Source organism: Cyprinodon tularosa, unplaced genomic scaffold (assembly GCF_016077235.1).
Source record: "Cyprinodon tularosa strain WSP-4 unplaced genomic scaffold, ASM1607723v1 ctg787, whole genome shotgun sequence".
Lineage (NCBI taxonomy): Eukaryota > Metazoa > Chordata > Actinopteri > Cyprinodontiformes > Cyprinodontidae > Cyprinodon > Cyprinodon tularosa.
Genome location: NW_024039548.1, coordinates 47,704 through 74,635, shown reverse-complemented (window position 1 = coordinate 74,635; position 26,932 = coordinate 47,704). Strand labels below are relative to the sequence as shown.

Sequence of the window (26,932 nt, the reverse complement as noted above, 5' to 3'; positions counted from 1 at the left end):
AAGTTTTGATGTTTGTTTGGGAATAATGTTCTGCAACAAAACTGTATGGAGGGTCAGTGAAAAATAAAACCAGAATTTAACAATTTTAATCATGAGATTTGAAATCCAATTGCAAGAGCATTTTCTAATTGCACATTTTAAATTGAATTATAAAAGAGAAATTGTAAATTGTATTACAATTGTATTCATTATTAAACACTGAATTAATCACATTCAAAAAGGTTATTTATTTATTATTATTATTTTTTCAACTTGCATCTTTTTGAAATTGCATTGCTGTTTACTTTACCTTTATCGTGACCCTTCTAGTCTCTGAGCACAATGAAAAACACTTTAACAAAACACAGTTGCTCCTCAGATAGAACCAACTCTCTCATTGGTCATTTTGTTAATAAAGTGTGATAGTCTAACCAATGAGAGTTCAACTGCTTTCCAATCTGCTCTGCGACCAGAAGGGTCAAGGAAAAGGTAAATGGAGAGGCTAAATATCTAATTGATATATATTCTTTAGGTCTATAACATGCTTTCATAAGGGAGGGAGGGAGGGGTTCAACTGATGTCCTCATCTTTCTTTGGGTCAAACAAAATAATAATAAGTCCAAAAAAAATGTATATTAATCAGGAAAATATGCCTTAATGGATTAAATTTAATGTATTTTAGAAATTTGGTTTAGCAATTGAGAAGCAACGTCAGATTTTTTTTTTTTGCAATACATTTTCTTAACAATAACTTTGAATTACTTTAGTTTTTCCCCCTCAACACGTTTACTGTCTAACTAAAAATAGAGGTAAAAATATTTTTACCTTCACCTTCAAGTAATCTGCCTACAAAAAAAAACCTCACATCTTGACACAGTCCAGTAAATAATCTGCCTTACATTTCTAAGCTGGCATAAAGACAGCGTCACTGTGGTGTCATCAAGTAGAAAGCTTCGATCTCTCCCTTGGCCAAACCATTCCCCATCTTCTAAGACAAACCTGGAAGAAAAAAAAACTAAGTCAGGCAAACATAGCGAGTTAAAAACATCATGTCATGATTTTTTTTTTTTTAGAAATCCCTTCTATATCTCAGTGCGTGTGATGTACTTTGGCAATGTGCAGACTGGAGGTTTGGATTGGATGATTTCCTTGTTGGTTAATTCTTTCTCCAGGTCTCCACCAGCAAGGCACCATAGATGGTAAACCTCATCGATGCCCCTCTCTGACAGGTAGTCGTCATCGTCATCTATGGTTACAAACAGATAAAGGTGTAAGTGTTTGCAGTCAGGGACAATGAGACAAAAAACAATACTTTACATTGTACAAATAAGATGAGATTGATTTATTTTGCTAATTATAAACAAACGGTTTGGCTCTAAAAAAGATACATTTAAACAATATAACATTATGTATGCCAATGTATTTGGAAGAGACCTTTGCAAAGCTCGCTGATGTCATCTGGGAGCTCTAGGTGTGCACAGCGCAGGGAAGACGAGAACAAACTGACAGGCTTCTGGAAAGGGGTGTAGTGGCAGGAAATGCCATCAAAAACAGGGTCTCCAAGGAGCTCAGCAGGGGTTGGCCTTTGATATCACACAAAGAATGGACAAATTAATTAATCAGAATTTGAAATGTACCACTAAAGCAGCCAAAAAAGGAATTTTGTCAGTTTTCCTTCCTAAGCATTTGGCAAATCAAATGCTGACAAATTTATTTAACCCCATTTTGTAAATGCATCAAACATATCAATCCAGCAAAGACGTTTTAATGCAAAGGTGTTTCAATAGACATATGGTGAATAAAACTGAAATTATAAGGTGATTCATTGATTTGCTTTAGGTTTCAAAACGATGGCCTCTACCAAGAAACTTTCTTCCAGATGAATGGAAGAACCTGGCAGAAAGGGGATTTTTTTCCCCATTTCTTCCAGAAGAAACTGGAAGAAAGTCCTGGTAACAGATCATATTTTGGAGAACTGGGATAGTTCCATTGAAAAGTCAACTCACTATATCCACCAGGCTACATAAGGAGAAATCCACCAGGGAAACACCCTTGGGGAAAACCCACCAGAGGAAACCCATCAGGGAATTACATATTTAGTACAGAAGTAATAATCTACTAATAGCCTTTAAATGGTAGGAAAACACTTTCTTGTAGACTCAGATGACACCAGCTGGCTTTCTTTATCCTTATTGTGTTCTGCTATTCATGCCCTGAAATAACTATTATTTATATTATTATAGATATTGAACCCCAACTCTAGGTTTTTACTGGATTTGGGCCTGCTTAAGGCAAAGTATTCAACAAAAGGAACCACACCTTCCAGTAGATTTAACCTACCAAGTTACTTCCAGAAGAAACGTTTTCATACGGCCGGAAAAAAACATGGAAAAATCCTAGAAGATAATGCCCTCCGGAAGAAACTTCCAAACCTGTTTGAGTTCATTGAGTATGTCAAATTTTTTCATTATTAATTATACAAATGAAAAAGAAAAAAGTGAATAGTTGACTGATTCATATTTTTTTTCCTCTTGCTCTCTAAATACGATGACTATACAGGGAAAGCAAGGATAAAGTACTAAAATAAAGAATTGGAAAATCAAAAGCTAATATGTTGACAGCAGTCATTATCCATATAAAAAAACCACGCAATCCAAAACAATCCAGAATGGGTGCCTTTTTATGGATGTTTTGGGTGTTATTGAGAGTCTTTAACTCATTGTTCAAACTCACAGAGCTTCAAGGAATTTAACTTGTGAGAACCATGTAATAAACAGAGGAAATATGGAACAAACCCTTTATTTACCTTTTAGATGGAAGAAAGGTCAAACATTTCCTTAATAGCTCAACAACATTCTCAGGCAGCTCCTGTGAATGAGGCACAAATGTGTCATTGATCAGCTAATTTACCCATTAAAGTTAATACAAAAGCTTTCATTTCCAAAACACAAATGCAGTCAGTTGAAAGAAATGAATTTGGCAGATTGTAAAAAGTATATTTTATTAGCTTTATTATTCAGCAGGTTTAATTCTCCAGAATACAGAACCTCCCATCTAAAAATGTTTGTACATGTTTTATACTTTTATTTTAAGTGGAGAGAAATTGTTCCTAAAGTCTGTTATGAAACATAACTAAAATACTGGAGAAACTGCTTTTAACATGTTTGAAGTTTAGAATTTTGATACTTTTATGAATGAAACATAATCAAATAAACTTTTTTATGTACTTGTAAAACAGGAAACATCTTCAGCCTTTACATAACGTCCAGTTTAAACCTTCATTTCATTTTCCATGCCATATAACTTTTTAAGATTAAATAGATTTACATGTCTTATTTTGGAGGTATTGTGCGTCAGATTACGTAATTAAACAACTACGGTTTACCTTAATAACTTCCAAACATCCGTGTTCCTCAGCAAGGACAGTGACAATGTCATCCATGCAGCCTAACAAGAACAGATAAAGTCACATTTTAAGCCCAGCTGAATTTAAAAGTATATTCCTCTGCACTCAGATAAATGAAATCCCGTTCACTCACCTAAGGTTAAAATGAATTTCAGTTTTTCACTTATTTCAATGTTCTGCAAGATTCTTCTTCCCTACAGAGGAATAATAGCATCAGTTCATAAACTCAGTCCAGTTTAAAAAAATAAAATTCAACATCTAAAGAGGTTTGGGTGGGAGGGGGGATTCTTACTGCACATAGTTCAAAGAGTATGATTCCAAGCGACCAGACATCGGTCTTGGGTCCTGAGGGCTTTGGCGCTTCATCATGTGACGGATCAGTGGGGTGGAAGGAGCCCAGGGCGATCACCTCTGGAGCAAGGTATGATGGGTGTCTGGAGTTGATGCGATACAGCATGTAAGCACAAACCTGCCATCCTTTGGTATGAAACCAAAGAGATACAAGCGTTGCTCTGACCATTGACAAACAGTTACATGAGAAAATGAAAGAAGAAACGACTCACCCGATGGGAAAATCAACATCTGCCCCATGATCAGTCATATGATAGAGCCCAAACTTTGCCAGTTTAACATTACCCTAAAAATAAGAAAAAAACTTTTACAAAATGAAAGTTTTTATTTATGTACAATAACAATTTCGTTTAAAAGACAAGCAAATTTTTAACGGAAAAACATCTTTTTATGTCAATCTATGTAATTTAACTAGTTTTAATTAATGTAAAACAAAGATATTTAAAATCCAAAGGTAGGAGTTTATTTCTTTAAAATATGCATGTAATAAATTTAATTTAATGGGATGAAATAATTAGCAGTATTAATTGTGATTATTGAATTAATTGAATCAACTAATTTAGTAATATATTAATTGTTAACTGGAGTATAGTGTACTGTACTCTCCTGTCAGACTTTTAGCCGATAGCGGAGTAATTGTAACAAAATTATTAAAATATATATTCATATTTTGCATTTGAGAAAAAAACAAAACAAAAACGTTTTTGTCTGACAATTCGCTCCATCCAGCACTGCTCGAGTGGAAAAGTTTTAGTTTCACTTGGTTTCATTTTGTAAAAAAAAAAAATAAAATTATTTTGATATAAGATTAATAACCAAAAAAATAACTGACAGATTAATCAATTAGCAAAATAATCGTTAGTTGCAGCTCTAAAATAAAAATCATTTCATCATTATTTTCTTTCGATGTATGACTTTTATGAAACAAGGTGTCTACAGTATTTCGGTAAACAAGAGTGAAAGTCTTAAAAAAGTGAAAACAATACACCACCTTGCAATCCGTGAGCACATTGTTTGGGCTGAGGGCTCTATGAACCAAGCCATGTTTGTTCATGAACTGCAGAGCTTCAAGAACCTCATAGGCTATTTGCAGCACCTTCTCTGGACTAAAACAAACACAGTCAAATCAGATTGGTGAGGCATCCGTTTCTCACAACAACATTTGTTCTCTGAAAATTAAGTTACTGTAGACATATTTACACAATACCTTTGCATAAACACATAAAACAAAATGTTGTAAACTACTTTCTGTTTACCCAACATGAATTACCTTGCAAAAATCTTGGGCATATATATACTCATTGAACTTTTATCCACTTTGTCGCATTGAAAATTGAGGATGTTTGACTGGCATTTTATGTGATAGACCAAAACAATTAAATTCCCAATTGCGAAGCAGAAGAAAAAGATTAAGATATTTCTTAACCTACAAATAAAAAACCTGAAAAGTATGGAGTATGCTTCTATTCTGCCTCATTTACATCGGCTTTCCTATGTAAAATCATGTGCAATCAACTGTAGTTAAAAAAGGACATTACCCAAAACTGCAGATCATAGTTCAATGAAATACAGGAGAATTCTGGAAGGCTAACAGAGATCCAAACATCAGGCTATAAAATCCCACAATATGGCCTTTACCAGAGAGTTACAAGAACAGAGAAAGCTATACATGCATTGTGTGGGCCGGAGGTCTTTGATGGAGGGGCCTGTTACCCCTAGGGGGTCCATAGAGGTACTGCATGGGGGTCGCATTTCTTTTTATATTCCCCCCTGCAAATTTTTCCACTAATTGAAATGTATTTAAATCCACATTAACATGAATTTAAAACACTGTAGTAAACAGATAAATGGAGGCAGAAGATGTCTTTCAGTCATCAATGCAAACATTCAGAGACACAAAGGAACTCTTTCAAGCTGGGCACCGTTTCATTCACAACACCTGTCCCATCAACCAGCAATCAGAAGCAGAAATACTTTAATTATCCCAGGGTGAAATTACTTTCATTACATTACTCCATCTGTAATAGAGTGACTATAGGACCAGTTTGGTCCTTATATGGAAAACTTTTATCCCACCTGACTGTAAGACTCAGTTGAATTTCCCTGTAAAGTGCCTTGACATTACAAGTGTTGGGAATTGGTACTATATAAGTAAACTGAATTGAATCTGAACTCACGTTGCCGTTTGTCCTTGTCTGAAATCACCTACATTTCTTGAATAGTGCTCTGCAACAACAATCAGCCGTTCTATGGAGCAAGAAAAAAATGAAAAAAGTTATCAAAATCATACATCCATATAATAACCTACTTCACCAAAACCTGTTATTTATTTAGAGTAAGCGTGCATAGATCATTAAAAAATTCCCCTAAAGCAAAAGGGAGAAAAACTACATGTAAAAGGTTTATAGTATGCATAGACATTCCACAACATTTACCCTTAAACTAGTACACCTTGGTATTGTTATACAGAGCATGTAACATCATCAATGACCCCTTACACCCCCACCATGGACTGTTCTCCCTGCTGCCCTCCGGAAAGAGGCTCCACAGCATCCGATGCAGGACCAGCAGGTTCTGATACAGCTTCTTCCCCCCTGCCATCAGACTGCTGAACTGTTAAAATCTAAACTGGACTCAGCATCACACTCACAACATTATTTTGCTACCAACGTAGTTAAATGTTTATAATTCCTTTAAACAGAACCCAACTCAATGTTATACTACATTTGGCATCATATTTATTTTGTGCTGCACTGAACCTTTCCAAATTAATGCCCTTTAGCACCAATATTTTTAAACTGTTTTTTCTTTTCTCCTGTACTGTTTACATGATGATCACTGCTAGTTCATTTCACTGTTGTAAGTTGGAAACAACGTAATTGGTGAATACGAAATGACAATAAAGTTTGCCTGAGTTTATTTTGGGTATATTTGGATATTCCTGGAGGAAAATAAAAGCAAAGAAATCTTATTTTCTATCATGCATCGTGTATTAAAGTTGTCTATTGGTGAAGCTGAATGATAATCATGGTCTCAGCAGGCATACCATGTTTCCCTCTGGTAATATCCACATACTGGCACAGTCTGGGGTGAGTGACGGTCTTTAGGATCTGGAAACGCCCCAGGATTTTGATGGAGTTTGGCGTGAGGGGGAGACCATTGCTGCCACAGACATCATGAGGGAGAGATGAGGCAAAGAAGGTGAAAGCGCCCAGTTCAGCGTCTCTAAGAGGCTTCATCGATACAGCGGACAGTCCTGAGAAATAAAGTTTCATTTTAATATCACATGAAAAGAGGAAGTGAAATTAGAACAACTCATTCATGCGAACAACGGGTCCGTTACTAGAAAAAATACAGCTCGGTTGACAGGTTTTTAAACACTGATGATGAAATTCAGTCTACACCTACAGCTGAGAATATTAATTGCTACAGTAAATCAGTGTACTGATGCGGTGTTGATTCAAATGTAAGTGACCCTGCCTAAAAAGAAAACGAAATTTAGCTTAGAGGCCAGAATAAAATAAAAAAAAACTAGATTACATTACCTTAAAACGTTGTCTTCTTACGCCGAACAAGCTGTATTTTCAAGTATATTGATAAATTTGAAGAAATGCAGCGGAAATGTTATTTTTATTTCTGATTCTGTAGGTACGACGTCAGACTGAGCGTGACCAGTGACGCAATATTTGTGCGACAGAGCTGTGAATTTTTTTTTCTAGAAAAAAACAAAAACATGTAACACATACAATTTCAATTATGAATAAACAGCCATATCTATATTTAAAAAAATCCTTTTCATTTGTTTCAATGCAAAATTCTTAAAGCCATTACCTGCAACGACTGTCGTCACTTCCTGTTTTGCTTAAAATCACAGATATATAAAACATATGAACGCAGAAGACTTGTTGTAAACTATGTTACTTTTTTTTTATCTACATGCTTTAACAATTTAAAGCATCTCAGTCCAGAGCATACAGCCTCTAGCCTGCTAAAAAGCCACGGACCAAATACACAGACACTAGTACAAAAATATATATTTCATGAAGTGCATAAATAGCTTGGATAATAAAAATCATGCTTTTTCTTATGAGGTTTCATATTTTCTTGGTTTAGGATTTATTATCCTGTTGTTACTCGTTGACTCATCTGTAAAAGAGTAAAAGAAACAATTATATATATACTACAAAAAAAGAAGAAGAAAAAAAAAAAACCACAATCTCTCAGATTAATTTCGAAAACCATAGCCCAGCAATTAGTCTGAAAAAAAAGTGTATCTGTAAACTGCAGAACTGTGCAAAGTGGTAGCAGGGCTCCATCTAGTGGTGGAGCCTCGTAGTTTCAGTAAATTACTTATTTGACGGCAGTTGACACCGCAGCAGCCTGTCTGCGTCAGTCTCAGGACAGCACAAGAAGCATCTCCTGTTTCATCCCAGCTGTAGACCAGGGAGCACATCTCACAGATAAAGGTAAGTTGGATCCCAGCTCCCTGGATGGCTCCTCTACTACAACGCACATTATAATCATGTTTCTTTCATATTTAAATTTAAAGGATGCTGACCTGTCATGCAAAAAAGAAAAGAAAAAAGAAAAAGAAACATGTCAGGATGCAGATGAATGTTCTATGTTGCCTGCTGTAATTTGATGCCATCTAAAGTGTTAAAGGTGCGCATGAAGGCTGGTTAGGCCTGAGTGGCGCAGTTTCAATTGAAAGTATTTTTCATGAAGAAGGTGGTGCTGTGGAGCCTCAGCTTCGCCCGTTGCTGCTTTCGCAGTAGAATAAACAGTGCCGTGTACCAGTCTGGGAGGATGCTGAGGGATGCGGGACGCTCCTCGAAACGCCCACCTCTGCAGTATTGCATCAGCAGCGTGCGCTTATGTTTCCCTTTGCACATCCTTCCACCTTAGTTTTATTCATCACTATTTAGACTTGTTCCTTTCTTTCCTTTGGAATCTTAAAGCTGGAATCATTGGGGCAGACAGGTGCATCACCTGCTATGTTATTCAGCATTTTCATGATCAGATATGTTGATAGATACAATGAGTTGATACGATTTTCTGAAAATATCTATTCCCATATAAACAGAGAAATTCAGATCAATTTGCCTTTTTAATTGAAACTCAGACATGCGCATGAGCCCGGAACAGTAAGCTTTTAAAAGTCTGTTTGAAAGGTTTAAAGTAAACCAAAATGTAACTTTAGATTGACGGTATCTAGATTTTCAGTGTTTGCCATAGATTACTTCTTTGCAAAAAAGGCAAGGCTTGGTTCATTTGAAAAATTGAGATTTAATATTGTAGCTATACTTTCCATGTGGGGATAAACTAAACTTCAAATATACTTTTTAAAGTCGACAAGTATTGCCACTTCTGTATAGGAAATTATCCTACACTCTAACTTCAAATTATTCCCTCAACTGGTAACAAGTAATTGAATTAAACTGATTCAGCTTAATTTATTTAGTTTATATGTTGTTATAAACTTGTTGTAAATTCAAGCGTTTCATTTAAGTGTGAGCTGCATTCTATTTTTACAGTGCATGACAATAATAGCACTTATTGAGTAATACTGGAGATAAAAATACACAAAGATTGGAATAATATTTAGAGAAAATAATAATATATTTTCTTTTACATTTAAACCTAATTTAATGTTCCAAATACTGCAGTCTTTAGTTTTCTTCCTTGTCTTAATTGTTTTCTATATGTCCGCTCGTCTTTATTTTGCTGTTGAGCAGATCTTTCTCAGCAGTTTTTGTTTGCTCATCAAAAAGCATGAAAGCATTTGCAAGAAGTCCGATTGAAATGTCATTGAACAAGCAAAATCCCCCTCAGCGTGACTCAACCGAAAGCTTCTTCCTCTCCTTGGACCACTGGTTTTACATCAGCAAGATGTTTGCATTGCTTAAGGGATGTGGGAAAAAAGTCTGCAATCTTCATTTATTCTGATATTCTGCTTTGACCCACTGGTGCACCCTGGGGCAGGACATAAAAAATGGACATGATTGTGTAAAGCTGCCATTTCTGATTCCAAATATTTTTTGTTGTTGTTTTAATTAAAACAATTGCAACTTAAAGTGAGGTCAACTGCTACAATCAGTTGTATTCTGTGTTTTGTTTGTAATTCTCCATTAACCTGTAAGAAGCTTGCTGTTCTTTTCCCCAGGCATTAACTTTACAAACAAGCAATTCCATGCACACACTATTTACATTACCTCTGACCAGCCTATGTGAGATATTCCTCTAGTAACCTCAAAACATATGGGAAACAAACCTATTAAGGTAACTGAAGTAACACCTTGCAATAACATACTGTAAATATGTTGGATTTTAAGGTTATCAAAGTCCAGTAAAGTCATCAATCTGATATTTGAAGCTACTATGTTTTTTCGTAATCATTGCCGACTGATTTCAGTGGGTGAACTGCTGCAGAGTTTCCCTTTCAGTCTGTCCTTGTATAATTAGATTACAGTAAATGATGCAGAGGTTTATGCAGCTGCTGGTAAAGTTCAGTATCTAGTTCTGCATTGCAGTGTGGTTAACCATTAAAGAGGGATGCTGCATTGGCTTTATTAAGCTTAATTTCTTATTCAGAATTAAAAATACTTTATTTTATTTTGGTCAGATGATATCGTGATTAAAGTATGAACATAACATAAGTTATAATCTTTACTGATAAGCATTGTACCTAATGTGAAGATAGCTTTTTCATGTATTGTTTTTTTGTTGGTTCAAACATTTAGGATCGTCTTCCAGGCTGAGCCAGCATGGGAAAGGAGAAGCTCCACATTAACATTGTGGTCATAGGACATGTGGACTCTGGCAAGTCCACAACCACAGGCCACCTCATCTACAAGTGTGGGGGCATTGACAAAAGAACGATTGAGAAGTTTGAAAAGGAAGCAGCAGAGGTAATATTCATCTGTTTACCACTTTTAAGGATTCTCAGCCTTGCAAGTAGAGCAGCTAATTTTAGTGTATCTGGGTTAATCCATTGCTTATATTCACATTTTCTAGTAGTTTTTTTTATTCAAATCTTATCAAGTTAAACCAGAAACCTGGGCTAATACATACAGATGAAAGCGTGATGTCATAGTTTTAGGAAGACATGCAGTATAAGGCTGCAGCATCAGGGCAACCTGTCAAGGAATCAACTAAATAGTCTTCTGTAAATTCAGCTAAACTCATTCATTTAGCCTTTGTAACCTAAAAAGGGACAGCATTTAGTGGATCTAAAAAAAATCTACAATTCATTTCAGAAATCACTGCGATTGCTCAACAAATTATCCCATGCAGCTCAAGCCACCGTTTATTACCAATGATTACATCACTGCTAACTATTTTGATCAAGAGCTGAGAGAAGAATCTTTACAAAATAAAAGCTGTACATTAAGCCCAAGCTTACTCTTATATATAAACATCACACTAAATAGCAGTTTTCTCAGATGACAATAAATCTTTGCTCTGCATTAACACCTAAATAGGATAGAAAATGACAGATAAGCTTCATCTCAATTTTTATGCATTGGTTCTGTTTACTACTTGAGGACATCTAAACTATGATTTTCAACACACATTACTGCTTTAAGTTTGAAAAAAATGTCACAATATGGTAATTAAATATTTTCTATTAATTCTTATTGCTTAAGTCAAAAATTGTGTTGTTTTATTTAAATGTTACCCGGAAAAGTTACTAAAAGTTACTAAATGAAAATGACGTTTTTAGGAATCTGTTTTTTTCCTGAAGAGTTTAATTAGATTAAAAGAAGATGTTAAAAAATGGAAAGCTTTGATATTGACATCAAAAAATAAATTAGATGTATGCTTTTATTTTCTTCATTTTAAAGTGAGAGTTTTGTTGACTTTGTTAATCCTGTATGATATGAGTAGAGCTCAACAAGTGCAACTACAACATGTAGCAATTTAAACACTAGATTATAACTTTTTCCAAACTAAATATTTATTTGTTCATTTGAATGTTAGATGGGAAAGGGATCCTTCAAGTATGCTTGGGTTTTGGACAAACTCAAGGCAGAGCGTGAACGTGGGATCACCATTGATATCTCTCTGTGGAAATTTGAAACCAGCAAGTATTATGTGACCATCATTGATGCTCCAGGCCACAGGGACTTCATCAAGAACATGATCACTGGGACATCTCAGGTACAATCTAAATTAATACATATAAATCAAAAGCAATATTCCAGTTGCCTCATACTTTCTCCTTTCTTCCATCTTTCAGGCCGACTGTGCGGTGTTGATTGTGGCTGCAGGTGTGGGCGAGTTCGAAGCTGGTATCTCAAAGAACGGGCAAACTCGTGAGCATGCTTTACTTGCCTACACGCTGGGAGTGAAGCAGCTCATTGTTGGTGTCAACAAGATGGATTCAACTGAGCCTAACTACAGCCAGAAGCGCTATGAAGAGATTGTGAAGGAAGTCAGCACTTACATCAAGAAGATTGGCTACAATCCTGACACTGTGGCCTTCGTACCCATTTCAGGCTGGAATGGAGACAACATGTTGGAGCCCAGTCCTAATGTGAGTCTGACATTAGGTTTCTCCTGTAAACCCCTTTCATTATAAGCCACACTTAACATGCTCACTGAACCATGTAGAAACAGAGATGTAGCCTTTGAACTTCCTTGAATTTTTTTTTCAATTGGTAAATTTTTCACGTCGTAGATTTGAGGTGTCAAACTCTGGTTCTCACAGACTGGCCTCCAGCAACCTATAGAGTTGCCCCTTTGCAACAAGTCTAAATAAAATGATTAGATCACGAGCAAACTCGATAAACTCAACTGTATACTCAGGTGGTAATTCAAACGTTTCATGTGTTTTGGGCAAGGGGCACATGGAAGTTGAAGGATTACACTTAGGTGGACTGGAGTTTGATAACCCTGTTGTAAAAGAATTATGAATTATAAAGGGCAGTAACAATAAGTTATCTCTATAGATGACGTGGTTCAAGGGCTGGAAAATCAGTCGGAAAGATGGCAATGCCTCAGGCACTACACTGCTGGAGGCCCTCGATGCCATCCAGCCACCAACCCGACCTACTGACAAGCCTCTTCGTCTGCCTCTGCAAGACGTATACAAAATTGGAGGTTTGTGATTTACTAGTTACTAAAACATGTTGGTAAAATATAAAATAGAGATGCATCTATCTAGTTTGTACCAATATGATATGATACCGATACCTGTAGTGAGCGTTGCAGCCAATATACTGATTCAACTGTTGAAAAAAAGAACCATATATCTTGCCATGAAGGCTTTAGCCTTGAAATAATTGTTCCTAAAAAAAAAAAAATAATAATAATAAATTATATTATTTATTAACAAATAAGCAGCCAAATGAAATAAATATAACATTTCCCTGTAAAGAGCACTGGATTAAATCTCAAGGATAAGATATGAAACCACTGATTTCTGTTCCAGCTAATTAGTCAATATCAGAGCTGATATCCGATGCAAGAATTGGATTACTGCATCTCTTATATAGAAGCCCCAATTATAAAGTAATGGTTAATGTTATGAGACACTTTAATAAAAAATTATCTTTCATCAGAAAAAAAAGAAAGAATTAGGTCCTGAGTGAACTCCCATGGTAGTGTTTTTTCCTGAATGTTTAAAAGTATAGTATAGGGTTTCTGCGAATTTTTGAAAAGACTTACCCTCTCCACTATAAATAAAATGCACATGCACAATCCTGTACCTGCTCCCGAAGGGAAACTCCTATTAAATGCGTGCAAAAGCATGCATGAGCCAATTTCCCATCATGTGCGCTCTGTTTAAAAGTTGCTGTTTGCGTCGCTCATACAAGCTTACTTTCCAAAAGAACATTTGCAATTTGTCCACTATGTCAGACTCACCACTGGTAAGTGAAAATGGGGACAAGCATGTAGGACGGCCTTACATAAACATATCACCAGAATGATTGACAATTAGGAGGACCACTTATTTTTATGCTCCACCTGGAAAAAGAACATCCTCCACTATACCTTAAATAAAAGCTTTTCACTGTATACACACCAGCTTAACATGGAGTAACACTGCCTTCTCTATTCATCAGGTATTGGCACTGTGCCTGTGGGCCGAGTGGAAACAGGAATCCTAAAACCCGGTATGGTGGTAACATTTGCTCCTGTCAATGTAACCACTGAAGTCAAATCAGTGGAGATGCACCATGAAGCCCTGAGTGAAGCGTTGCCAGGGGACAACGTGGGATTTAATGTTAAGAATGTCTCAGTGAAGGACATTCGCAGAGGCAATGTGGCTGGAGACAGCAGAAACGACCCGCCGCAGGAGGCAGCTGGCTTCACCTCCCAGGTCTGCTCCCATTAGCAAACCAAACATCTTTGATTTGCCAAAAAATGGCTATACTGGGTATCCAATTTTGAAACTAGATGGGCTTTCTGCAGCTGGACCAAACTGTGGTCTAAGGACATGGTTTGATGCCCTTCATTTGTATTAGCCGGCTTTTTATTAATAACCAGTTTAGAGGCAAAAAAGCTAAATTTAATTTTTAAAATAGGGGAATAACAACCATTCATTTGGTGGATAAAAACTAGCCAGCATTTCCTTTTAGGTATTCTAATTTGTTTTCTCCCTAAGTGTTGGTTTTGTTCCTTTAGTTTTTTTCTAACAAAAAAACATTTTTCATAGGTGATTATCCTGAACCATCCCGGTCAGATCAGTGCCGGCTATGCCCCTGTCCTTGACTGTCACACTGCACATATCGCTTGCAAGTTTGCAGAGCTAAAGGAAAAGATAGACCGTCGTTCTGGAAAGAAGCTGGAGGATAACCCCAAGTTCCTGAAGTCTGGGGATGCTGCTATAGTGGATATGATTCCTGGCAAGCCTATGTGTGTGGAGAGCTTCTCTGAGTACCCACCGCTTGGTGAGTATCCCACCCTGTAACAAACCTTCCACCTCCTGCTACTGTATAATGCCTAGCAAATGTCTTAAATTGCCATACATTTTAAAGTCCTTACTACTGATGATGTTGCAGCCATAACTTTGGTCCATGGCCATTTTAGGCAAGACAGAGATAAAGTTGAAGTTTAAAGCGAGGCCAGGTTGTAAAATAACATTCTTGGCTTTAAACATATCTCAGAACATTGTAAGATCAGTAAGACACTGGCTCTGTCTGAACGTCCACACTAACCCCTAAATCCCTTAATCACTTTCTGGAGCGGGGACTAGATAGGGGACTCTATAGTGAACTCAGTAAACTGACCGTTCAGATAATCAATATTTTTTGCTAACCGTTGGTCGTGTGACTCCGCCTCCCTGCATGGTGACTGTGCCATCTTTGTTATTTACCGCCACTACAATAAATCCCATGATGCTTTGCAAGGAGAGTTCCTGCGAAACAATCTAGGACTGCTCATCGATGGACTATCAATGGTCTGTACTTTTTAAGATGCATATTGGAAATTACTTTTTCATCCACTAGACGTTCAGACACTCATTTAAAATGGTGCAACCACCATATAGTGCCCTATATAGTGATTAGGGCGGCTGTTGGGACACAGCCATTGTAGTCCTCTAGATCAGGAATGGGCAACTCCAGTCCTTAAGGGGTGGCGTCATGACACCTTTAGAGGGCCATGAACACCTATTTAAGTTGTAGGACAAGGACTGAAGTTGATCATCCCTGTCATGGACCAGAAGATTGGGCAGAAAGGATAACTAGTGATCGGCCAGACGCAACAAAGTAAACCATGAGTTGCCGCAAAGATCCCCCGCACAAATAAGAAAAGGACTCTTCACATATCTTTTTATTTTTGTTTTTTTGAGACTAAAACATGCATACTTTAAAAAACATACAGGAAGCTACCCATGGAGTGTAATGGTGCACATTATGTGTATACAATAGGGGAGCATAATATTTTGAGCATGATTTTCTTTAGGGGGGAGAGAGAAGTTGGTCAGTGTGGATGGGATGATGAATGGATCTAAATTCAGGGAGATCTTAAAAAAAGCTGCTGAGATTAATATGTTGGTCTACAGTGAACCTACTGTAAGCAGCCAGAGCCGCAGCGAAATGGTATATTTTTAGTTAGAATACACCTGCTAATGTTGAGACCCAAAGACTTGAAAATCCCTGTTCCAAGATGCTCGTCTCATCTGACTGAGCTAATGCCATATCAAAAAGAAGAATGAGAAGTAATTTATTAAAATTGATCTAGTAGATATATAACTCAAAAAGATGTGTGGCTCTAAATTTGTCACACATGGTTCTATAAAGTATTGGCTCTCTGGAGTTTAATCAAATGTGTACCACTGCTGGTTTTATGCCACACATGGTGTCGGATTTCATGTAAATAAAAGCCTAAAACTATGAACCATTCTCCTTTTATTTAATATTAATATAGAAAAAATTTTGAAAATGATAGTTGTTGCATAAATAATGTAAATATATTCAAGGGGCATGAATGCTTTTGCAAGGGATTATATAATTATCTTTATTTTAGCTTCCTGAGAATAAAAAATTAAGTTTAAATCACAGATAAAGAGATGAAATGTAGAGTATTTACAAACTGTCAAGAGTGTATTTATTTTGGTGGTGTGATATTTTGGTGTTACTTTTTTCTTCAGGTCGTTTTGCGGTGCGTGACATGCGTCAAACAGTGGCAGTGGGCGTGATAAAAGGTGTGGAAAAGAAAGCTCCCACGAGTGGCAAGATAACCAAGTCTGCTCAGAAGGCGCAGAAGACCAAATGAATGTTGTGTTGGGCTGGTGCCCCAACCGTTCAGCGCGGCAGAAGACCCGCAGACGTCTCCCTCCATCTGCACACCATAGTAAACATCTGGTCCATTATCACAATGCATCGAAAAAGCAGACGAAGGAAAAAACAAATCCATCGCATTCGAGATGAACATCTTAGCAAACTGTTGTGTGTAAGCTTCATCGTATCTTGTTTCGTGCTTGAACATCACAACAGATTTGCATTACGGTTCAAAGATGTGCTGTTGTAGTTAAATCTATCCTGCTAATTTATCTAAAGAGGCCCTGTTGTTACGCTGTAGAGATGCTCTTCTCGGTGGTCTTTGTAGAAGTAACGTTTCTTGTTAAAGCTTTAAAACCAGTAAGCTCAGCAGCCAGACATATACAGGTTGTTTGCATGTTTGCTCATAGCAGCTTAGGATCCAGCTTTAGACACTTAAACATTTAATCTTAACACCCTGTTTGTCTTAAGCTACCTGATAGTATCTCTGGTACATGTTACTGGAACATTTGTGCACCTTAAATGCTGTTCTTTGTGACAATATGTTCATAAGAGTAAAAAATGTTAAACATTTTTTTTGATTCTGCTGGTTTTTGTTAAAATAAAAGAAACAATTGGGAAAAACATCGGATTTATAACAACGGAATTATACACAAGTTAAATTTTGTTTTATCCTTACCTTGTTTTCATTTTTTCCCTTTGCTACTGATTCATTTAGCTTTTGTGGTTATGTACAATTAAATCCTCATGTTAATATACACAATATTTAGAGAGATCTCAGTTAAACATCAAATGTTTTTTTAGGTATTCTTATCTTTACTGACTTCAAATTTAGATAAATATTTCTTTTAAATGCTATTATGGCAAAATAACTTATTGAGTTTGAGTTCCAGTACCCCCTGAACAGATCGCCAGTCTGTCTCAGATTTATCATAACCAGGAAGACATATATTCAAAATGAATTGCAGTTATACAGCTTGTACTATTTTTAGTTTTTTTTTTCTATGCTTTTTATTTCTTATTCTTCAGGAGATTGTGTTAAATATATTTAGCAATATGTTAACTTGATTGATATTTTTAAAAGAAGAGAGAAAAGCATTAAGGCCTGAAAAACATTCCCTCAAAAATGATTTGCTGGGTTTGCGGAGTTAAATGTTTAGTGCCGCCGCTGTGTATCTGTAATGATGCAGGGGTAGAAAAAACAAAACAAGCTTCTCAAAGAATCAATTTTATTCATTAATGAGAACAAAAGTCATTTTGCATTTTTATAACATTACAGGCTGTCTTAAACCAATGCCATCACTAAAGTGTAAATATTTGGACACAGTTGAAATAAATTAAAGGACATGAGACAAACCTTAATGTAACAATTTTCCATTTTATGCCCATTACAAAGATTATAAAAAAAAAACTACTATGTTGCAAGGAGAGAGATGAGGAGTGCAGCAATATGTATGGAATCAGATGCACATTTTAGGAAACTATCCTCGATGTACCACAATATCAAGGCCCCAATATTCTGTAGATCTAAAACAAGAGGTTCGGGCTTTTTATGCAAATATTTATAACTGAAAATACTCTGAGATGTTAAGTGTGCAATCATTTTCTGGTAAAGATCTGTGTGGATAAGGAGGCCTCATGCAAATAATATTTCAATGTAGAAGAGGAAATGATCTTATTTGTATAAAGCTAACTTTTGGCCATCCAGACATATCTAGGGGATGGATGTAAAAGAAAATGTCATGGAGTGAGAGGATGACTTTTTCATAAATGCTGTATTTTATTATTCATTTTAAAAACCTCATAGGTAGTGTTATTGGGTCTTTTCCATCACCATCATCATCATCTCAAACTCAAAAATCTATTACAGAGCATTTTTTCCTTGCATTATGGCATTTTGTTGGAACTAGCAAATGTTAAGTTTTCATAACTTGTTCTACCTTCTTCTACTAGAGGCAACATGATCTCAATAATAACTTTTGCTCTAACCATTAGCAGGTTTGACGCATGTTTGATTTGCATGAAAGTAAAATGAAAAAAGAAAGCAGCTATTTTTTCTTTTTTGAACTTTTGAGGAATAGGCTAAATCAGCAGTGCACCAATCAGTTGGAATATATATATATATATATATATATATATATATATATATATATATATATATATATATATATATATATATATATATATATATATATATATATATATATATATATATATATATATATATATATATATATATATATATATATGACCAGAACTTTCAATAATAATGCATTCCTTTTACACTTAAGGCAAAAATTTACATCTGTCCGACTGGTTGAAAGGATATGCACCTTCCTGCTCTCATACACAAACAAAATTTTCTGTTTTACCTACGGTACTTAAAAACTATATGTTTTTTAATAAATCCACAGAAGGGATTACGGTGCTAAAAACTTGAGAATATTATGAATTAATCAGACTTTGGATATGAAAACAAGTTAGGTTTAGTCACTGCATCCAGTTCTGCACCATGCAACAGGAAGAGAAAGATGATGGTAAGTTATATTGTCACTGCACAGCAGTTCAAGCAATCTTGAGTTTACACTAATAAGATACACATTCTAATTGCAAAGTCCAGTTTAAAAAGTCAGTTAACAGTCCTAAACAGGAGCAACATAAAACAAATGGTAAGTCTCAGACAAAAATGATCACAACAATTTTTCCAACATGCAGAATTAAAGAGTAAACCAGAAAATGACATTCAACAATTGTTTTAGTCCATGGCAGAACCAGCCTGTGTAAAATTGTTCTGGACATAAAAAGCAGCTTATCTTTTTCCCTGTCCACATCACTGTAGCTTCAACAAACATTAAGTTTGCAGCTCAGCTGAAATTATGGTAAAGGTTTACCTGAAAGTAAAGTTTTTTTTTAATGAAATTCAGCCACATAAGTTGCCTAAGACCATATGTACTTTCAGCGTGTTCTCACAGGACCTTCAGGAAATTACATGTACTTAAAGGCGCACCATGTAACCATTGAGCACTAGGGGCACTAGACCTTAAACTGCTTATATTTTGGTTCTACTAAACATAGAAAATAATAACAAAGGTATATGACTATATATACTAGGAGCAAAGTGTTAACTTATTAGTCTAATAATAAAGTAGGAAAAAGAGAATCAGTTTTACATCCAGCTTCTTCTTGAATAAACTCCTTTCCATGTGCAACTCTTGTTTTTCCTTGTGCACGATCCCATCCCTGTTTTCTCTTTTTAGCCTCCTTAGGAGGTTTAAATTGTTTCCTTGCCTTAACCATGACCAGAAGTCGAGCAGGTGGCAAAATAGTAGAGCAAAAGCCTTAGCCCCATGATTATATAAGAGCCTGTTGCCATAAAGCAATACGTTCTTAGAGGTCACATGACCTGGCCAATGACGGTGCATCTTTTCCCAACTTACATAGGCGATATTTCAAGAGGGGAACCCCGCTCATAGCACTGATAGTGTCAAGTGCAGTATTTTGGCCTGAGGAATCATTTAAAATAACTCATATGCATCAACTCTTTAGGTCACTAAGTCTGGGGTATGCCTTTAAATCAACAAAATGACCTTCATTGAGCTGCAGTTCACAGTGGTTAAAAGGGACAAAGCATTATTTCAAGTCTCCTATAAAGTACAATGTGTGAATGTCTTTCTGTGCTAAGCAATTCATGCTGAACACTGTAGGCACAGTCATGAAATTAAAAAGTTTTGTTAATGTCATGTCATTATGTAAACCTGCTATTTAATTATTTTGGTCTGGAATAAAAAATAGTTCTTAGTCTGGTCTATGCCCAAATTCTCTCTAAGAAGTATACATTAATGATGGAAACAATAAAGCTTTGACAATAAAGCTGGAGGTAAACAGATTATGTCTGTTACTGATATTAGTGGAGTAGTTCTCCACCATTGTCATGTATGAAGAAAAATAAGGGAATGAATCCAAAAAGTTTTTTAGGTGAGTTGATAAGATTACAAAGCTGCTATAAACAGAATTTCAGTATTTCCTTAATATGGGAAAGAACTTCGAGGCTTTTGTAATCCTTTTGCTTTTCCGAGCTTTAAGCCTCCAGACTTGTTGTACTAATTTAGATCGCACATCTGATATTTTGCAGGTTCTTTTTGATGTAAAACAAAGGACCATGAGAAAATTCATATTCAAGAATTTATCCACCTATTTTCTTAGTTGAATACATGTTTTAGAGGGCTAATGTTACAGCTAAATCAATATTTATGATGCTCGGTACACTTTACTTTGAAAATGTCTCCAAATTAATCATACTGTGAGACCATCTCTTGTCCACAGCTCCATATGTGCAATGGTTTGATTGTGATGCAGAAAATCGAAAACTCTCTTTATTTTTAACATTCTAGCAGACACTTTTGTTTTTGGAGCACCTTTTGCAAGATGGACATCGTACAACATTAGTAACACCACTGGTTTCACTGAAAGAGTAATATGTGGGGGGGAAAAAAATCTATTTTATGGATTGCAATATTCATCATTTTTGGGCAAGGCGATATTTCTGCTGATTAGAATCTGATAAATTCTTAATTAAAAACTGTTGATGGGAGTAAAACTACAGCTGGAATCTCTAGACTGAACCTCTACTAAAATGGGAAAGAACTAAAATCATTTACAATCGTCAAAAGAAAAAGCTAACGCTTATTAAATGATGTTGTCAAAATTGACACTAGTTAAATATTACATTTCATTTGTGCATTTCTCTCTATATAATATTTATGATTAAAAAGGTAAGAATTTACCCATTTAATCTCTCAGCAAAGACCAGCCATTCTCTGGTTTTATTGATGGCAACAGTATTTCTCTTTTATTTTTTTATTTAATTTCCAAATTTCTGATGGCGCTGTACTAATGAAATACTGTATGCCTTCACAGCATCCCTGATTAGTTGAATCTGGCTTTCATTAGAAACATTAATTCAGGAAGGCATCCTTTTAGTGAAACCCAGCAAACACTGCTTGACCTTTGTCGTTGATGAGTCAGAATTAGGAATTTAAATCTCTCTTTTATGAGCACAGAACCAGTTTTTTTCATTACACTATTGTCTTTTTCATGGTCTCAATTTTTAACATCACCCAAGACTGGTATTTTAGCAGTGCTATAAACACTTTCTATATGAGATTGAAATTCATGCAAAATGTGCATTTCCGTCATTGACTAAATTATTCAAGAAAAATGTATATAAGAAAACAAAGTAAGTTGGATAAGATCCTTCAACTGGTCCACTTGCAGAGGTCTGGCTTTCTAAAATATATTTAATGTTATGAAAAGAAAATGCCCACATTTCCCAGTAATGAGGTACTCTTTGTTTCAGCTGTCATGGAACAAAACAAGCTTCTTACTCACAGTTATGTAGTTAAGTGTTAGGTGCACAAATAGGTGCACAAATATTTATATTTGTATCATGTTCAAAATAAATCTCATTTCATATCTGTGCATTTGACTGGAAACATGCAGTTCATGCTATATAGCAAGGTCTAACACTGACCCAGGCATTACTTAGTAGAACACAAACATTATCTCCTCATTTTTTAGCCTTCCTCTTTTATCTCAGATTCATTAAGCATACACTAAAACACAGAGTAACTCATGCCAAAAAGATCTGCCTGTATGAAAAAAAAAATGTTAATCTTATAAAACGGATCAAGGTAAAAATAAACAAAAGAGGACAAGAGCCCATGTGAAAATCCCAACCCACCCACCTCCCTTCATAAAAAATAAAAACGGTCGCTGAGGTGAGTTTGTTGCGGATTTTTAACATTTTTTGGGTCTATTTTAGCCGTACGTGTGGCATGTTCAATGGTTTGGCGTTGCTAGCCGAGTGCGGCGGTTGGGAACCATCAACCAAGTTAGAGCCTTGGGTCCCTGCCCCTCTATCAGCTGTCCTCAGGCGCTCCGGAGAGATCATTGGAGTCTCAGATGTCCCCTGTGACAAAAAGTCAAACCCCGGTGGCTCCATGTCCCTGTCACTGATAAACAGGTCCTCCTCACCCCAACAACCTTGACCTCCCCGTCTTGCACTCCCACTCCCTTCCGCAGGGTCATGGCGACAGCTGCTGAAGCCTGCTGGAGAGTCACTGCTTGTACTTGGGCTTGGAGATGATAGGCTGTGGCTTTGGTGTGCATCATTAACAGGACCTACCTGCACCAAGTCCTGCACTGACATAGATTTGCCCATCCCTTGGTCCATATGGATGGTCCTAGAGCAGCAAGCTGGAGCAGGTGGCACGAGGGGCTCAAGCTCAAGACTCATATGTCTCCGCCAGGAGCCATCCTCCTTAGCATTGGGCCTGCCATTACCATTGGTACTCCCTTGTAACTGATCCCCTAATGCGCCCAACCCAAACTGAAGTCCAAGGTCCTCCCTAATACAGCTGTCCTCAGTGTGGCTCTGTAGACCTCTGCAAAAGCTTCTTATTTCAGGAGAAGCCTCAGTAGAGGTTGTTCGCGCAAATTTCCCAGAGCCAGCGCTTTGTCTGGAAGGGGGCGGTGGAAGCTTCGCTAACAGAGGGAAGCCTTCATCCTCTATTCCTTGGCCTCCAGAACTGCTTGTACTGTTCGGGGTCAGGACAGTAGAGGAGTTGCCAACATTCTCATCAGTGCCACTTTCAGGTGATGTGGCCTGAACCTGTTTATGATGTTGCAAATGGTGATGATGATGGGGCAGCGGTGACGGGCTGAAAGGGGAAGATGTGTGGCCAGAGGGGGGTGTGGACGACGAGGCACGGAGATTCAGGTTAAGCTCGCTCTGAGGAGCCAGAATAAGGTGGAGTCCTCCCTGGGAAAGCTGGGAGTTGGTTGACGATCGTGTGGCGAAGCCAGTTGGGTGAGGCGCACTGCCGTAGCTGAGCTGGGCGGAGCTGGAGAGATCCTTACTGAAGACTGAAGAGTTGTAGTCTGAGGTCTGTTCCAGCTCAAACAGCGGCAGTGAGGAGAGAGTGAGAGCAGAAGAGGAGCCTTTTCGTAGTACCTGACGGTAAATGTCCAACAGAGAGTCTAACTTTGACTCAATTGACTGTACCTGTGTGGAAAGACAATGATGACAAGACTGAGAGGTGAAAATAATCAGAGCTACAGCCGATCTTCTCCTGGTGCTTCTCAATAAAGTAGAACCTCACCAAAAAGTTAATTAAACATTACAATTCAAAAAGTGAAACACATTTAACACACATGAATGAGTTTTTTCTCCTTAGCCCAAGTGGAACTCCTCTGATGTTCCTTTTGGATCATTAGTGGTTAAACAGAAGGGATGCCACAGCTTTAAAAGCAATGACTCAAGATGTATCATGTCTCGTGTGTGTTTTATAAATCTAAAAAGGATGTTTTTACTTTTTAAACTGAATCCTTAAAATAAATTAACTTTCTATGACATCCTTATTCATGAAGTTGCATGACTATAAAGCAGGTTTACAGAAAGGCGTTAGCCACCAGTTTTACCCACCTGCCTCTCCACCTTACAGACACGGCCCAGCATACTCATGTCCTCTGATATATCTGCATCAGACAGCAGCTTCTCTCTTATCTTCTTATCCAAAGGGACCTGTCCCTTACCAAGGATTTGGTCCACCCTGGATTGGTTACAAACACAGAAACACAAATATGTAAGTATAAGTATTAAATATACTTGTACTCTGATTAGAAACCTCCAGACAGGACTTCAGACAATAATGTGCCCCCTTTTTTATTGGAAGGGGAATCATTTTGAACAGGAAAATAAAAATGGAAAAAATTTAAAAGCAATGGCAGCAATTTATCTACAATATTCATTTAGCTAATATTTGGATTCTATTTAATTTCCCAACCTGCAGTTTGAGAGTCTGAAATAATTTCCAAAGATTTGGCCATAGCTTTAGGATCTTTCTTTTAATTAATTCAATTATAGGTTTTAATTCAACAATAGGAAGGTTCTAAGTAAAAAGAAAATGCTAAGTAAATCTGTATAAACATCAGAAAATATTCTTTTATAAAATATTAAACGTTAAGGCGACAGACTGGCGACCTTTCCAGGGTGTACCGTCTTGCCCATAGACTGCCGGAGATAAGTACCAGCCCCACAACGACTCTGACAAGGACTAAGTGGGACAAAATGAATGGAAAAGCATGGATATTCATCATTAAACCTATTTTCTACAGTTATACTGGTTAAGTTTTGCCATGGTGTCCAGTTTAAACATTTATTTAAACATTTAAACATGTATTTTCTTCCATAATTAATATTGAAGGAATTGATGTATTCATTTGCTTAAACGCAGATGCCTGCTCACACTGAGCTGGATTCTGCTGGAGGTTTCTTCCTGTTAAGAGGGAATTTTCCTCTACATGCATGCTTGGTGTGAGGGATTAATGAAGACTCAATGGAAAAACGAATACTGCTGCCTTGAGCTCATCCAGGAAGAGCATGTCTTCCAAGTCAATAAGTCGATGTAATCAGCTGGTTTTCCTTGGCAGGAACGTCCAACTAATCTGTATGATCTGGTTGTTTCTGTAACGTGCCTTTAGATGATGACATGTTATAAATTGGCACGATATAAATAAACTGAATTAAATTTAAATATTTAAATTTAACTTTCTAGTCATTTATCTATGTTAGCTAGTTATCCTGTCTGTAATATTCAATTACTTTACAGATGTTTCTTAGTACAGAAGCAAATCATTTTTGATTCGATTGTTTTTGTGCAACTCTTATCTAAAAACTAAGAAAACCTGCAGATCTTTAGATAAACGTAATAGAAAGCAAAGATTAGGTTCACATTTAAGTAGTTCTTTTAAACCCTGAGATTTGCTCAGTGTTGTTGGTGGAAATGTGATCCTAATTGTCTCTAATCTCCACAGTTCTGCTCTACCTACAGTCCTGTGTTTTCCTGATTTAGTTTAAGTCGTTTGCAAGATCACAGCACATGGATACAAACTCATAGACATGTTTAATTTGTGATTTTTTTTAAAATAATACAGTATACTGTATCATGACATAATAGTGTACCTGAGCTAAGAAACTATATTCCTTGAATAGACTACTACTGTAGGTTTATCCTGTCCCATCTTAGATGAAGCACATGTCTCCAAGAAAAACGAATGCACCTCATTTCAGTACTGCTTCCCGAAAATGTCCGTTGCCACCAAACTCAAATACTTCCTGATGTTGGCCGTAGTCACAGTGCCTTGATTTTCATCTTACAATTAAGTGAGTAAATCCATTAACAAAGTAGAAAGTAGGCCTAATGTGTCACAAATCATGATACTATTTGAATAATTTCTAATTGGAATGTTAGGATCGCATGAATCATATTTTTTATCATTACACCTAGTAAAGATCTTATGCTGAAGGTAATTCACAGGTGCTGCAGCAGTATTTCTGTTCTGCAACAGCAGGGGTCAGTATTAACACAGGGATGTATTTGTTAGTATTGTTCAATGGAAGAAAGGAGAAAAAAAAAAGAAAAGGTCTGCTCCATCATTTTAAAACCACTATAAAAAGCCCTATTTTAATATGTTCTAATCAAACCTGGGGACTAGAGATACTGCATACATCAAGTGTTTTGACTGAATAACATTTCCATAAACGCTAAGGGGAGGGGAGGGGAGGGAAAGGATCTTGGCTCTGGTACTCAGGGTCTGTGTGTCAATGGTCATGTCCAGACTGTGAGAAAAGCAAACATATGCACTCACAGAGGGACTTAAATCCCAAAAGAAAAAAGCTTACATCAATATCTTGATGAATATTCACAATATGCATTCTTACAAATACACACAAAACATATCCATCAACCCAGGGGCTTCAGGAATAAAAGCTGATATCTAAGGCAATGTGCAGCCCTTCATGGTTCCTACCTGCTCTGCAAATTCTTAATGCGACACAGCATGTCCAGGTGACCGGCAGAGTACTGCTCGATTACATCCTTCACATCATATGGACGGAGAGTCTCCTTAAACTTCTTCTTCGCAACATGGAACTTCATTATCCTAAAGGAAAAGCACAAAGATATTCAGAATTCAGTCAAAAGAGGGTGCTCCAACACAGTAAGAAAGGAGAATCTGCAGCAGCTTCACCACAATAATTGTTTTCTTTCTCTTTAAATAAGAGCCATTCTGACAGTTTCTCCATTGTGGCCCCAATACTTGAATATCCAGCTGAAAAAAATCTAGTGTGGGTTGTAGCTGTGTCTTTTAGCTTGTGTGTTATACCATTTCTATAAAAAAGATTGATATACCCAAGTTATTTCAAGGCTAAAAAAAAAAAAAAAAATATGACTGAACAGGGGAAAAGGCAGCAAAGAGGGAATACAAATAAATTAATAAGACAACTCTGTGGATGAAAGCTATATATCAGATAATAAATAATGTGTGGATACAAAAAGCTTAAAAAAAGTAAGCATATCTTCCGGAAAGGCTCCTTCCTAGTAACATATTCAAAACTGTGTATATAAGT

General features: G+C 36.6%; 3 protein-coding genes across 4 annotated transcripts in view; 1 reads left to right on the top strand and 2 right to left on the bottom strand.

The window, feature by feature from the left end:
• The window catches only part of tbck (TBC1 domain containing kinase), a 47,272-nt gene extending 39,840 nt beyond the window's left edge, over nt 1-7,432 (bottom strand). Inside the window, exons 1-12 of the mRNA XM_038271011.1 lie at nt 7,282-7,432; nt 6,783-6,992; nt 5,914-5,983; nt 4,728-4,842; nt 3,949-4,022; nt 3,678-3,819; nt 3,519-3,579; nt 3,365-3,426; nt 2,786-2,847; nt 1,414-1,562; nt 1,087-1,225; nt 879-978 (exon numbers count right to left, since the gene is read on the bottom strand). Coding sequence (XP_038126939.1) covers nt 879-978; nt 1,087-1,225; nt 1,414-1,562; nt 2,786-2,847; nt 3,365-3,426; nt 3,519-3,579; nt 3,678-3,819; nt 3,949-4,022; nt 4,728-4,842; nt 5,914-5,983; nt 6,783-6,975 — 1,167 coding nt within the window. The 5' untranslated portion in view covers nt 6,976-6,992; nt 7,282-7,432. The remainder of the gene's footprint in view (nt 1-878; nt 979-1,086; nt 1,226-1,413; nt 1,563-2,785; nt 2,848-3,364; nt 3,427-3,518; nt 3,580-3,677; nt 3,820-3,948; nt 4,023-4,727; nt 4,843-5,913; nt 5,984-6,782; nt 6,993-7,281) is intronic.
• Nucleotides 7,433-8,046: 614 nt separating this feature from the next.
• LOC119773832 (elongation factor 1-alpha 1) lies at nt 8,047-17,038 on the top strand. 2 transcript variants are annotated; one of them, XM_038271009.1, is made up of 8 exons: nt 8,047-8,202; nt 10,477-10,644; nt 11,717-11,896; nt 11,976-12,272; nt 12,688-12,838; nt 13,804-14,060; nt 14,397-14,631; nt 16,335-17,038. In XM_038271009.1, exons 2-8 carry the CDS (start codon nt 10,501-10,503, stop codon nt 16,457-16,459), a joined length of 1,389 nt encoding a protein of 462 aa, XP_038126937.1. In that variant the 5' UTR covers nt 8,047-8,202; nt 10,477-10,500; the 3' UTR covers nt 16,460-17,038. The 2 variants fall into 2 exon arrangements, with proteins under 2 accessions (XP_038126937.1, XP_038126938.1); XM_038271010.1 differs by having other exon boundaries at nt 8,057-8,202; nt 10,490-10,644.
• Nucleotides 17,039-21,926: 4,888 nt separating this feature from the next.
• LOC119773830 (potassium voltage-gated channel subfamily KQT member 4-like) overlaps nt 21,927-26,932 on the bottom strand; it is a 34,405-nt gene continuing 29,399 nt past the window's right edge. Inside the window, exons 13-15 of the mRNA XM_038271007.1 lie at nt 26,335-26,466; nt 23,948-24,074; nt 21,927-23,527 (exon numbers count right to left, since the gene is read on the bottom strand). Coding sequence (XP_038126935.1) covers nt 22,277-23,527; nt 23,948-24,074; nt 26,335-26,466 — 1,510 coding nt within the window. The 3' untranslated portion in view covers nt 21,927-22,276. The remainder of the gene's footprint in view (nt 23,528-23,947; nt 24,075-26,334; nt 26,467-26,932) is intronic.

What these genes read in the sequence shown, in the direction of transcription:
- LOC119773832 (XM_038271009.1), top strand. Translation starts at nt 10,501, where the DNA reads ATGGGAAAGGAGAAGCTCCACATTAACATTGTGGTCATAGGACATGTG. An exon ending in TTGAAAAGGAAGCAGCAGAG is followed by an intron (nt 10,645 to 11,716) that starts GTAATATTCATC and finishes TTTGAATGTTAG; the next exon opens with ATGGGAAAGGGATCCTTCAA. An exon ending in AGACGTATACAAAATTGGAG is followed by an intron (nt 12,839 to 13,803) that starts GTTTGTGATTTA and finishes TCTATTCATCAG; the next exon opens with GTATTGGCACTGTGCCTGTG.